Source organism: Vombatus ursinus, unplaced genomic scaffold, assembly GCF_900497805.2.
Source record: "Vombatus ursinus unplaced genomic scaffold, bare-nosed wombat genome assembly UNPS02014837.1, whole genome shotgun sequence".
Taxonomy (NCBI): Eukaryota; Metazoa; Chordata; class Mammalia; order Diprotodontia; family Vombatidae; genus Vombatus; species Vombatus ursinus.
The window spans coordinates 1377413-1389784 of record NW_020954615.1 but is presented as its reverse complement, the minus strand read 5'-3'; the positions used below and the strand labels follow the sequence as shown (position 1 = coordinate 1389784).

Genomic DNA, 12372 nt, shown 5'->3' with positions numbered 1-12372 from the left:
GGGGGGGCTTGGGCACCAGCCCCTGTGCGTGCGTGCGGTTGGAGTTCTGGGGGCAGCAGGGCCCCAGGAGAGAGATTTTCCCCCTTCCTCAGCCCTGGCCCACCTCTGCCTGCCTCCCCTGCTGACCTCCTTACCTTGTCCCTCCTTCCACCAGCTTGTTTCATCCCCTGCCCCCCTCCTGTCGGGGGGGGGGCACAGAGTGGGAGATCGGTGGGACATAGGCCGGGCTGGGCTAGGCATCCACAAATAAACAAACAGCCCCTCTCATCTCCTACACGCCATGGGCGGGCGACAGGCTGCCTGAAAAAATGTGTGGGGAGCTGAAGGGGGAGAGAGGGGGCTGGGGCGGGGGGACCTTGGGGAGCCAATCAAGAGGGAAGAGGGGAGGGGAGGTGGAAACGGGGAGTCCGGCCATTGCCAAGAGCAGTTGGGAAAGACAGAAGGGATTAAAAAGGCATCTTGTCTAGGGTCTGGCCACACTTTTTTGATTGGATTAGAGAGTCCTTGGGGTTGGAGGTCATATTCTTCATCCCTCTGTCTCTTGGAATTGGAAGGAAAAGGAGAGGTCATTTAGTCCAGCCCCCCTTCATTTTACAAACAAGGAAACTGAGGCACAAAGAGGTTAAAGTGCTTGCCTAAGGTCGCAGAAGTAGTAAGTAGCTGAGCTAGAGTGTCCAAGGGACCCCCTCCCACACCCATTTCCCATTCACTTCAAGAAATATTTATTAAGCACCTACTAAGTTCCAGGCACTCTGCTGAACACTGGAGATACAAAAAGAGGCAAAAGACAGTCCCTGGCCTCAAGAAGCTTACAATCTAATGGGATTTAAGCATCCCTCAACTGTTAGCCCTATGGCTGTGACTTTGAGTTCCCTTCCTCTAGGTCCCCTGCCAATGTAGGAAGCAAGTTGACCATTAGGCATATTCTAAGATGTGCTCCCCAAACTCACTCCCCCCAGCATTTTGTAATTTACCCAGTGTTCTATGTACGTTATCTCACTTGAACCTCACCACAACCCTGGGAGGTGGATACCATGGGTGTTTTACAGGTAAGGAACTCAACTGAGACTCGCTTATGGTCATCCAGCTAGTTAATGTCACAGGCAAGATTCTAGGTTTCCCTGCCGCCATGTTGATTGTCCAAAATGATGGCTAATCCATCCAAGTCATTCAATTGCAGATTTGTTTGCACTTCTTGGATAGGACCAAATATCAGACCAGATGAGCTGAGGGATCAGGAGGGCCTAATCAAATCCCTGCCCTGCCGTCTTTAGCCCCGGGCTCTTAGCCCAATCAATTCGCCTTCTCAAGTCTCAGTAGTGGAGCTGGGACATGGATCCCAGACCCAATGTCGGCCTCTCAGGCTAGCCAACGTTCATCACTACTGCTTTCTTTTGTCTTTAGGCCAATGTTGTACCCTAGAGTTAGAAGGTAGACTTACTGAGGGCAGGGCTTGCTTTGGTCAGCTTTGTCTGTTTATCACTAGTGCCTAAGTCTGTGCCTGGAATTATTTACTAAAGGCTTATTGAATTGAATACAAAGATGAGCTTAGACACATTTCCTGCCCTTATTTCCTGTCTTTCAGGAGCTTATAGTCTAATAGGGGGCTTAAGACGCAGATGGGCAGCTATAGAGGGCACAGTGGATAGACTGCTGGGCCTGAAGTCAGGAAGACCGGAGTTCAAATGTGACCATTCACTTACTAGCTGTGTGACCCTGGGCAAGTCATTTCACCTTGTTTATCTCAGTTTCCTATTCTGTAAAATGATCTGGAGAAGGAAATGGCAAACCACTTCAGCGTCTCTGCCAGAAAGCCCCAGATGGGGTCACAAAGAGTCAGACACGACTGAAATGACTCAACATGACAGACAAGGACACTTGAACACAAACAACATAGGAGAAGAACATAGCGAAAATCCGCATAAGAGGTCGTGAGAAATGAGATGGGCCTCCAGTTATTTCTTGTTGGGGCTGTCAGGGAGCAGGAGTGCGTGTTCAATTAGTCAATCAACAGAGAGGCATTTACTGAGTGCCTGCCTGGCCAGGTACTGAGCTATGTGTTGAGCATACAAAGACAAAAGCGAACCAGTTCCTGCCCTCAAGGTGCTTCCAATCTATTGTCGAGGATAACTCGCCTGATTCTGTATAGGACTTCTATTGAATGAACACAAGAGAGTTTGGATTGGGGGAGCTCTGGGAACTGAGGAAGCCAGCAAAGGCTTCATGACCATCTTCAGCTAAGGCTTGAGACTCTCATCCCCAGGGGTATAAGAAGCCCAGCTGGCAAGGCAGTGCATGCTGGGCTAATGCCAAGACCCCGAAGTGGGAGAGAGGGGAGGTGTGTGTGTGGACGGGGAGTAAAGTCTGAGAAGACCAGAAAGGTAGGAATGGACTGCCAGGTGGTCAAGGCTCTGGATCTCTCCTCTTCTGCAGGTTTTCTCCAAGATCTTCAGCCATGAAGCCTTGGAGACTTATCTCCCCAAAATCCAGCTGGTGATCCAAGACACTCTGAGGGCCTGGAGCAGCAACCCTGATGCGATCAACGTTTACCAGGAGGCCCAGAAACTCACCTTCCGCATGGCCATCCGGGTCCTCCTGGGCTTCAGCATCCCCGAGGAGGACCTCACCCACCTCTTCGAGGTCTACCAGCAGTTTGTAGAGAACGTCTTCTCCCTGCCTGTCGACCTGCCCTTCAGTGGCTACCGTCGGGTGAGTCCAGCCCGTTGGCCCTGAGCACCTTCTCAGGGCAAGGGCGCCATACTGGGCATTGAGGCCAGGGAGGAAGGGTGGAGTGAGCAGGGGCCCTTAGTCTGAGGGGCAGGCCCCTTCCCCACAGAGGGCTCTTATGTTCTAAGACAGCTACGGGGCCATTCCTATTCAAGGCATGCAGAGGTCAGGGAAGAAGCCTGAAATAATGGAGTGGGTTGGGGTTGGAACGTGAGGGTCTCCTAGGCATTTCTAAGGGAGAGAAATCAGACTCCTGTGAGGAATATGTGTGCCTGGATCCTTTCAAGAAAGATCTCCTTATGGGAAAGCTGGGCGCGAGAGTCCTTGTAGGCTGAGGCTGGGGCATAGACAGGCTGGACTCTTCTCTAGCCCTGAGCCCATGGCCACAGGCATCACTGCCCTTGTCCCCTTGCTACCTTCCCCATGCCCTTGTCTCGGGGGTGATGGTGGGAGCTTGGGCTCCCTTCTCATTCCCCCAGGGCTGCCTGCATTCCTGAAGGCTTCCCTTCCCTTCTAGGGCATCCAAGCCCGGCAAACCCTGCAGAAAGGGCTGGAGAAGGCGATTCGTGAGAAACTGCAGAGCACGCAGGGCAAGGATTACTCGGATGCTCTGGACATCCTCATCGAGAGCAGCAAAGAGCATGGCAAAGACATGACTATGCAAGAGCTGAAGGTGGGCGCAGCCCTGCTTGGGGTCTGGGAGGGGCCTCAGAGGCAGTGGACCCCAGTCCTCTCATCTGACAGTGGGAGAAACTGAGGCTCAGCAAGCAGAAGGGACTTGCCCTTTGATGTACTAGGATCATATCATGTCAGAGGGAGGCAGGGAGACATAAATTTTTACAGATGAGGAAACTGAGGCACCGAGGCTTCACTTTCAAAGTGGCTTCCCAGGATCAAGTAACTAGGAAGTATGTGAGGCAGGATTTGAACTCAGGTCTTACAGAGGAGGAAAACAAAGCTCTGGGAGTTCAAGTGAGTTGGTGGCGCTAGGCAGGAAGAGAACAGTTGGGATGAGAGACTTCTAGGTGCAAGGGTCTGCTGCTCCTTCCCCAGAGATGCCCCAGGGACAGCAGAGGAGCCTTCAATCAGCTCTGGGGCCAGAAGAGGGGGTTCTGGGCAGTGCCCATTCAGTGGATCCTTGTCCTGACCATGCCCTCCATGCCCATTGCAGGATGGGACCCTGGAGCTGATCTTTGCAGCCTATGCCACCACGGCCAGCGCTAGTACCTCTCTGATCATGCAGCTGCTGAAGCACCCCAACGTGCTAGAAAAACTGAGGGAGGAGCTGCGAGTTAACGGTATCCTGCACAATGGCTGTGTGTGCGAGGGTGCCCTGAGGCTGGACACCCTCATCGGCCTGCGCTACCTGGACTGTGTCATCAAGGAGGTCATGCGCCTCTTCACGCCCATCTCTGGTGGCTATCGCACTGTGCTGCAGACTTTCGAGCTAGACGTGAGTGTGGGCTGTCAGGGGAGAGGCCAGGGAAGCCTGCCCTCAGGGAGCCTCTGGTCTGGTGGGGGGAGACACAGCCCTCTCCTCTGGGAGCTCTGCGTCTGATAGGGGGAGATAGTCCATCTCCGGTCTCGTGGAAAGAGTATGCTTTGGCCTTTGGACTCAAAGCGGCCGGGTCTGAATCCCTGCTCTGTCATTTACGAGTTGTGTGACCTTGGGCAAATGACTTGCTCTCTCTGGGCCTTAATTTCTTCCTCTGTAAAGTGAGGAGATTAGGCTAGCAGCCTTTGGCATCCGTTTTAGCTGTCGGACCTCACGCCCTGGTCATCACCCAGGTTTAAGGCTCCTCTGATAGCTTGCCTGCCGTGTCCCTCCCAGATCCGTTCTCAGTGGCCCTCCCCCGTTTGCTCTAATCCTTCTGCAGGGCTTTCAGATTCCCAAAGGGTGGAGCGTGATGTACAGTATCCGGGATACGCATGACACCGCGCCGGTCTTCAAGGACGTCGATGTGTTCGACCCTGACCGCTTCAGCCAGGCTCGGAGTGAAGACAAGGATGGCCGCTTCCACTACCTCCCCTTTGGCGGTGGCGTCCGGATGTGCCTGGGCAAACATCTGGCCAAGCTCTTCCTGAAGGTGCTGGCGGTGGAGCTGGCCAGCACCAGTCGATTCGAGCTGGCCAGCCGGACATTCCCACGGATCTCCCTGGTCCCCGTTCTCCACCCTGTGGATGGCCTCAGCGTCAAGTTCTTCGGACTGGACTCCAACCAGAACAAGATCCTCACCGAGACCGAGGCCATGCTGGGGGCCACCGTCTAAGGGGGCTCCCTGGTGATGTCCTCCCCCTCCCCCTCTGCCTTTCCATAGCTTGGGTGGGGAGGGGAGCCAGTAAAGGAATGGGGGGGGTAACAAGGAAACCTGTGTCAGTGTAGGAAGGGGGGGACCCTGGAAGCAAAGAGAAAAGGCTGAGGGGGGAGGAGAGAGGATCCACTAGCTCTTCTCTCCTTTCCCTTGGTGGCCTACACCCTCTGGCCGATGCTGAAAGGGTCATCCCCACAATATGGGGCTGGGAGGAGGGTCTGGCCCTTCATTTTGGAGCAAGGGGTTGGTTTCCCTTCTCCGACTCCCCTCCTCTTTCCCTCGTCTCCCCCAGCCTAGCCCCTCCTTCCTCCCGGCATGGGGTGGAAGATCGTAATCTGCCGGTGACCCGCATGCCCTTTACAGTGTTAAACGTGTGGTGTTAACGGTGTTTTTTGGACGTCGTTGTTTCCCGTTGTTCCCTGCCCTCATCCCTTCCCCCCAGTGCCCCATTTTATTTCTGTTCTCCTCCTTTGGGTTGGGGTGAGAAGGGGTCTAAAGTGCAGGGAAGGGAGCTACCCACTTAGCTCATTTCCCATCCCCCCAAAAGACCTGCTCTACCCCCACCTCTTACCACTGCTCAGACCAGGCCTTGAACCCCTCAGAACCTCCCCAGGCTTGGGGGGGGGTTACTCTGCAGCAAGGCATTCTGGGTGATGGCCTGAGGGTGGTGAGCCAAAGTGGCTGTGAGTTCCATTAGGGACTCTCACTGCCAGTTTGGACGGTTGAAGTCACCTGTTGCTGCTACTCTTACTTTCTCTCCCCTCCTCCTCCACCTACCCCCCTCCCCCCGCCCCCAGCATCGGCCCTGGAAGCCCAGGGTGAGCACACTCAGCTTCACTCTCCCCGTCTATCAGCCTTGAGCCAGACTCTCCTCCCCGTGCCCAACCCCTGCCACTGAGAGCACTTGAGCTAATAAGCCCCTCCCCATCCCGTGCCCTTATATTTATTAATGAGTCCCTGGGATGCCTAGAATTTGCAGGACTGGAGAGGTCAGCTGTCTCCTCCACTGCGCCTGCTTCCCAACCATTGCCCTATTCTTAATGATCTCCGGAGAGAGAGGAGGAGGAAATCATGATCTCCCCCAAGCCCTGACCCCCGATCCACTATCTGACACCCTTCCCTAGGTCAGAGCATTCTTCTGATGGTCTGACCACAGGCCTTTTTGATGCAGATGGCATGTACGGCCTGCACAGTCAGGGAAGTGACCTGTCACCATGAGCCCTTCTTACAGAAATGCCAACGCTCTGGGGACTCGAAGGTTGCTTTGACCTTGTGCCCTGACCTAAGTCCCCCTTTCTCCCCCACTCTCTCCCTGGGTGGGTGAATTCAGAGCAGAGGGGATGGGTTTAGGGCTGCTTCTTTGAGAGAAGCTGAGCCTCTCTCCCTACCCTGTCTCCTCTTCCCGCCCGGTTCCCCAGACCCTCCCCTTGTCCATATTTCCTTCATGCCACTGGCCCATGTTATACTCTGCTCCAGGAGGGGAAGACAAAGTGGAAGGAGGAGAAATTCTCAAGCCCCCTTTTCTTTGAGTCTGACTTGAAGCCTCCCTGCTGGAGTCTCCCTACTGACTAAGGACAGAAATGGAAGGGAGCTCTGAGAAACAGTTACTAGATGAGCGTTCTGGGCACCCCCCGGCAAGACTGAGTCCTCCCTCTTTCTCCAGGCCCTGCTCTTTCTCTGCATCTGAAGAGGAGGAGATGATGTGCCTGGTACCAAGGTCGCTCTCACCTGTGGGTGAGGTTTGCCTGCTAGGAAGTCAGGATGGCGAGGAAGGGACGGCCAGGACAGAGCGGGGTGTTGTTCACTGGGCTTCCCCTCCCATTCCCAACCCCTGCCTTGTTCGACTCCTTTCCACCCCATCCCGTTCTCCTGCAGCTCCGTAAACCATGGGTTCAAAGTCTTAGAACCCTAGGGCAGGGTCACCTTGAAGAATGGCATTCTGGGTAACATGATGCAAACCAGCCAGGACTTGGGGGTGGACCTCTATCTTTCAGGAGACTGGAGAAGGAAGGGGTGGAGGATTCTTCAAAGAGCTTGGTGGGCAGAGGGTTAGGTGGGTGGTTGGGCAGGAACCAGGGGCCCAGTACAAATGCAGAGAGAAGCCAGGAAGGAAAGAGAAGGAAGCGTGGACCTAAGGCACTTGGCTTGATGGGCTCGCTTCGGTTTTAGGCCAGAAGCGTCCATCCGTCTGCAGCTCGGTTGTATGCCCAGATGCGTGTACACGCATGTATCTCCAAACGTGCGTGTGTCTGTCTTTTAGCACTAGATTTAGATGGGGACATCCTAACTAAGACAGCCCCTCCGCCCCCCCACACAAGGCCACCCCTGCAGTGGGTTTGCAGAATAAAGCACTTTTGATGTCGGGGCCCTGGTGGTGGCGCCCCCCGCACCATCCCAACCCTGCCCAATTTGCTATAATATTATTTTATACACAAAAAAAACAATGTTTTTGGTTGCAGAAATGTTATAATTTGTTTTTTTGTCTGTCTTTATAAACTATTATAAGTACTATTTTTGTTATAATTCAAAATAGATATTTAGTATAAAGGGTTTTTTTGCTGTTAAATATTTGTTATTTAGTAAAATATGACCCCCCCACCCCCATTATTGTAAACGTGGTTCAAAAATATTAATATGTTTTATCTCGATTGTTTTTTTTTTAATATTGAGCAAAGAGCGCACTTGTGTTTTTGTTTCTGTTTTTTTTTTTAGTCATTGTTATGGATCTGGTGCTGTGTGTGTGAGTATGTTCTCTGTTGTGTGGTTTTTAATATGTATATAATATTTCGTGTGGCATATTAAAAATGAATGTTGTGTGATTTGTGATCTCAAACATAATCCATGTGACTATTTTACAGACTTCCATAATAAAAAGAGGGGACTCTGCCTGGCCTTCCTTCTTGTTTTTGGACTTTGGCTTTTCTTTCCCGGGCCCCGTGGGAGTGGGGTGAATGCAACATCCTTTTGCCATCGCTTTGTCTGCCTGTGGGCAGTACTATCCCATAACCAGAGCTAGAACCAGGGTGAAGTGACCAGGACACCTTAATTTAGGGGGCACTGACAGCCATGAGATTCCTCAGACCCTAGAGACAAATGAGCCGAGTACCTAGTTAGCAACACCGCTTAATTAAAGTAAGCCCAGAAGAGGGCTTCCTTGGTGGACTCATCTTAGGTGAGCCCCTTCCCTGCTCCGGCCTTCCCCCCTCCTCTCCAACACGGCCTCTGGTGGTCCTGGGATCTCTCTTCCCACAGGGCTGTGTTCCACCTGATCAGCTGAATTGGGCTTGAAGAGCTGATTCAAGGTCATGTTTCATGCTACTCCTTCCAGGCCTGTCTTGTGCCTGTGAGTCTGGGAAGAAGGATTCCTAGTTCTGATCTTGCCCGAACCCTTCCCTTTTCTTAAAGAGCCAGCAAGCATTTATTAAGTGCCAACGAGGTGCCAGGTGTTGTTCTAGATGCTGGAGATACAAACACAAGAACAAAACAATCCCTGCCCTCAAGGAGCTTACCCTCTTCTGGGAGGGGTGCAATATAGACATGGATCAGTCAATACCAAAATCCACAAAGAAATCTGGAGAGGGAAGAAAAACCGGTCGTTGTGAGAATCAGGAACGGCCCATGGGAGCAGGTGGTGCTTCAGCCGACCTTGGTGGAGGGAGGGGGCTGCGGGCAGGTGGGCTGGGCAAAAGGAAGCTCTGTGAGGGGCTTCCACTGTTTCCCCCACTCCCAGAGTTCATTTCATGGGATCAAAGCATTTAAAGTCAGAAAGGCATTTAGAACTCCACTAGTCTAACTTATTTTACAGAGGAGGAAACTGAGGCCCAGAGAGGGGAAGTCTGGGTTTACACAGGTAGCAAACAGCAAAACTGGGATTGGGTTCCGGTCCACCGATTCCAGATACAGAGCCTTTGACACCACCCCATGCTATGCCTGGGAAGGCCTTCTCTGTCTAATCTAAATCCTTCCCAATGTCACAGGGTCCATTCCTCCTCATTCTATAGATTGTTCAGGGTGAAATTCTTCTCCCAGGGGAACTTTCTTGGGCCAAGCGTGTAGGAGGGTGGTGGTGTCACCATTTCTTGGAGCAATGTGGAGCAGGGAAGGCACTGTCCAGGAGAGAGATTAGGAGGGTTTGAACTAGGGTGGTAGCCTTGGCAGCATCTATCAGCGGAAAAAACTACTATCCTGAGAGTTGGAACAGAATCCAGAGCCTGCTCTCTTATGTTTATGATGAAAGAACCAAGATCATGCAGGTGTGGGATTTGAACCCAGGGTTCCCCGGGGCACATGCCCCATTGTTCTCACTCTGGTTCTATCTCCTTCCCCAGACCCATCCCTGGCCTCCTTCTCGGGCCACCCTGGGCAGCCAGGCCAGTGAGTCCTGGGCCTGTTTTGGAAAAGGTGGCGGTCACTGATATCCATCCAAACCACCTCCCTGAGACCCAGGACAAACAACCTCAGTGTTTGCCCTTCTCCCCACCAACCATTTGCTATCTAATTACTGGGACTGGAGTCCCCCTGACCCCCCATGGAGGGCAGACTGACGCAGGATCCCACCCTTGTGGGAGGGAGGAATCCCGCCTGGGTTTCCGACCCATGTGACCAGTGCTAAGAGCCAACATTCCTTTCCCTAGGTGCCCCCTCCCCCAGAGCCCCAGCTCCTGGCCAGGGGTGGGGGTCAGGCCTGGGACCCACAGTGCTCCCTCCTCTCTGGTGCCATGGGCCATACCACAGAAGAGAGGTTTATTTGCACTTTGGAAAGAAAACACACACATGCACACACACAGACATTCCCCTTGGTAAGTTTTTTCCCTTCTCCTGAGGCTCCTGTGGAAATCTGGAATTTTCTTTGCCTGGTCCCCACCCATCTGTGAACTTTCTCTGGGCTGTGTCACCTTTCTGCCAAAGGCCTGAAAGGAAGGGCTGGGGTGACCTTGAAGCAAGCTACCTGGCTTCCAGAATTCATCAAACACAGGCCTTGGGCCATGGCCCTACCCACACAGGACCTCAGTTTCCCTCTCCTTACACTGCAAGAGAATGCCCCTTTTTTTTCTCCAATCTGGGAAAGAGTTTTGGAGAGTTAAAGCAGCATAGATTCACAGTGGGGATACCTGATAGACAGAGAGCATTTTTTAAGTGTGCCCAGCACTTTAGAGAGGATTATGGTAGAACTTTTGCTGCTGACTATGCACTCCCTGAGTGCATGGCCAGTGACTCCTCCATCAGACCAGGGGCCCACCAAAGGCAGGAGCTGCTACCCCCCCATTAGACCGGGGGATCCCTGAGGGCAGGGACGGTGTCTCCCCCCCTCACCATAGAAGCTCCCTGGGGCATGGTCACTGCAGCCTCACAGTCTGGTGGAAGGAATGTCAGAGCTGAAAATGTGCATTTCAATCCAGGCTCTATAATTTACTAACTATGAGACCTTTCAGCAAGTCACATAAATTTTCAGGGCCTCTATTTTCTCATCTGTAAAATGAGCAGATTTTACTACTAAGCCAATGGTTCCTTTTTTTTTTTTTAAAGTTAAATTTTTTTTCTTGTTGTGAATTCAACAATCACAACCATTTCAAGACACCCAAAGGTATGGGGAAGAGAACTGCACAAGAAACTATGAACTTCTGCTGAACAGTTTGTTATAAAAACATTTATGTATGTGTATACATATGTATAAAAGCTTGGCGACAGAGTAACAGATGACTCCATCAGCAGCTTTGTGTCCCCTTCTGCGCCCTTGCCTCCTTTGGGCTCCTTTTCAAAATGGTTTATTGGTGTTTTCTTTGTCATGCCTACCCATACTGACTGACAGGCTCAACCCTCCTTTTGTGTTTTTTTTTTTAAATCTTATTTTTTTCAATTAACAAGCATTGCTTTTTTATTAATATGTCTCTCCCACTCTCATCCCTTCCACCTGAACAGCAACAACAAAAAATACAAAACCCAAAAGGCAAATCCCTTGATTCACATAAACACAATTCAGCAAAACCAGCTCCTGTATGGGCCATGTCCAAAAAGCCTCGTCTCTTTTTGCATTTGAAGTTACCTTTCTGCTGGGAGGGGAGGGGGTGGACTTCATATTCATTCTTTGGGACTTGTGGTTTATCATTTTGGTGATCAGCGTCCTCGTCTCTCAAAGTTGTTTTTCTCTATAATATGGTCATTGTATAAATTAGTATCTTGGTTCTGCTCAGTTTTCTCTGCAGTGATTCATACAAATCTCACTGTTTCCTCTGAAGTTGTCCCTCTCATCATTTCTAGATGTCATCTAAACTAGATGACCCCCGAGGTGTCAGCCAACTCTGATATTCCATTATGTTTCTATACCACAATTTGTTTAGTCATTCCCCCATTAAGATGATACTCCTTTAGTTGACTACTATGAAAATAGTTGTTATAAATACTTTTCTACATACAGATACTTTTCCTCCATCTTTGATTTCTTTGGGAGTATAGACCTAGTACTGGCATAACTGAATCAAAAGGTGGTACATTGGGTGTCTCTCCAGACACTGGTCCAAGCTGCTGTCCGTTGTGCCTGGATCAATACTCAGCTCCATCCCAGTAAATTTTCATCATTTGTCATCTTTGCCATCCTAATAGGCATGAGCTAGAACTCCCCAAGTTGCTTTATTTTGAATTGATCTAATCATTAGTGATTTACAACACTTTTTTCATGTGATTGCTGATAGCTTTTGTCTCTTTTGAACCATTTATCTATTGGGGAATGGCTCTTAATCATAAATTTGAATCAGGTCCTTACATCACAGATATGAGATCTTTATCAGAGAAACTTGTTGTAAAGATTTCCCCTCCCTGTTACCTGTTTCTCTCCTAATTTTTACTATACTGAATTTGTTTATCTTTTAAATTTTACATAATCAAAATTGTCCATTTTAACTTGTGATCCTCTCTATTGCTTGTTTAAACATGAACTCTTCCCCATTCCATAGATACAAAAACCTTTTTTTTCCTGGATCCTAATTTGTTTTGTGATGTGACTTTTTATATTTAGGTCATACATCCATTAGGTGCTTATCTTGGTATATGGTGTGGGATCTTTGTCTAAAGCTAATTTCTGCCTGACTGATGCTTGCTTTTCTTGTATATCTGATCTGTTCCACTAATAGTCCTCAAATTTTTTTAACCAGTATCAAATTGCTTTAATGATTATTACTTTGTAGTATAGTTTGAGATTTGGTTCCCTTCCTTCCCATTTTTTTCATTATTATCCCTTAGATTATTTTTTTAAATAAATTTATTTTAATTTATCAACAATCACTTCCATAAGCTTTTGAGTTTTAAATTTTTCTCTCCCTCCCTCTCTCCCCAACGT

At 50.3% G+C, this 12372-nt stretch overlaps 1 protein-coding gene across 1 annotated transcript in view; it reads left to right on the top strand.

The window, feature by feature from the left end:
* Positions 1-7634, top strand: part of LOC114026285 (cytochrome P450 26B1) — a 9467-nt gene extending 1833 nt beyond the window's left edge. The window contains exons 2-6 of the mRNA XM_027839959.1: positions 20-210; positions 2400-2709; positions 3245-3400; positions 3899-4180; positions 4605-7634. Coding sequence (XP_027695760.1) covers positions 20-210; positions 2400-2709; positions 3245-3400; positions 3899-4180; positions 4605-4997 — 1332 coding nt within the window. The 3' untranslated portion in view covers positions 4998-7634. The remainder of the gene's footprint in view (positions 1-19; positions 211-2399; positions 2710-3244; positions 3401-3898; positions 4181-4604) is intronic.
* The last annotated feature ends 4738 nt before the right edge of the window (positions 7635-12372 follow it).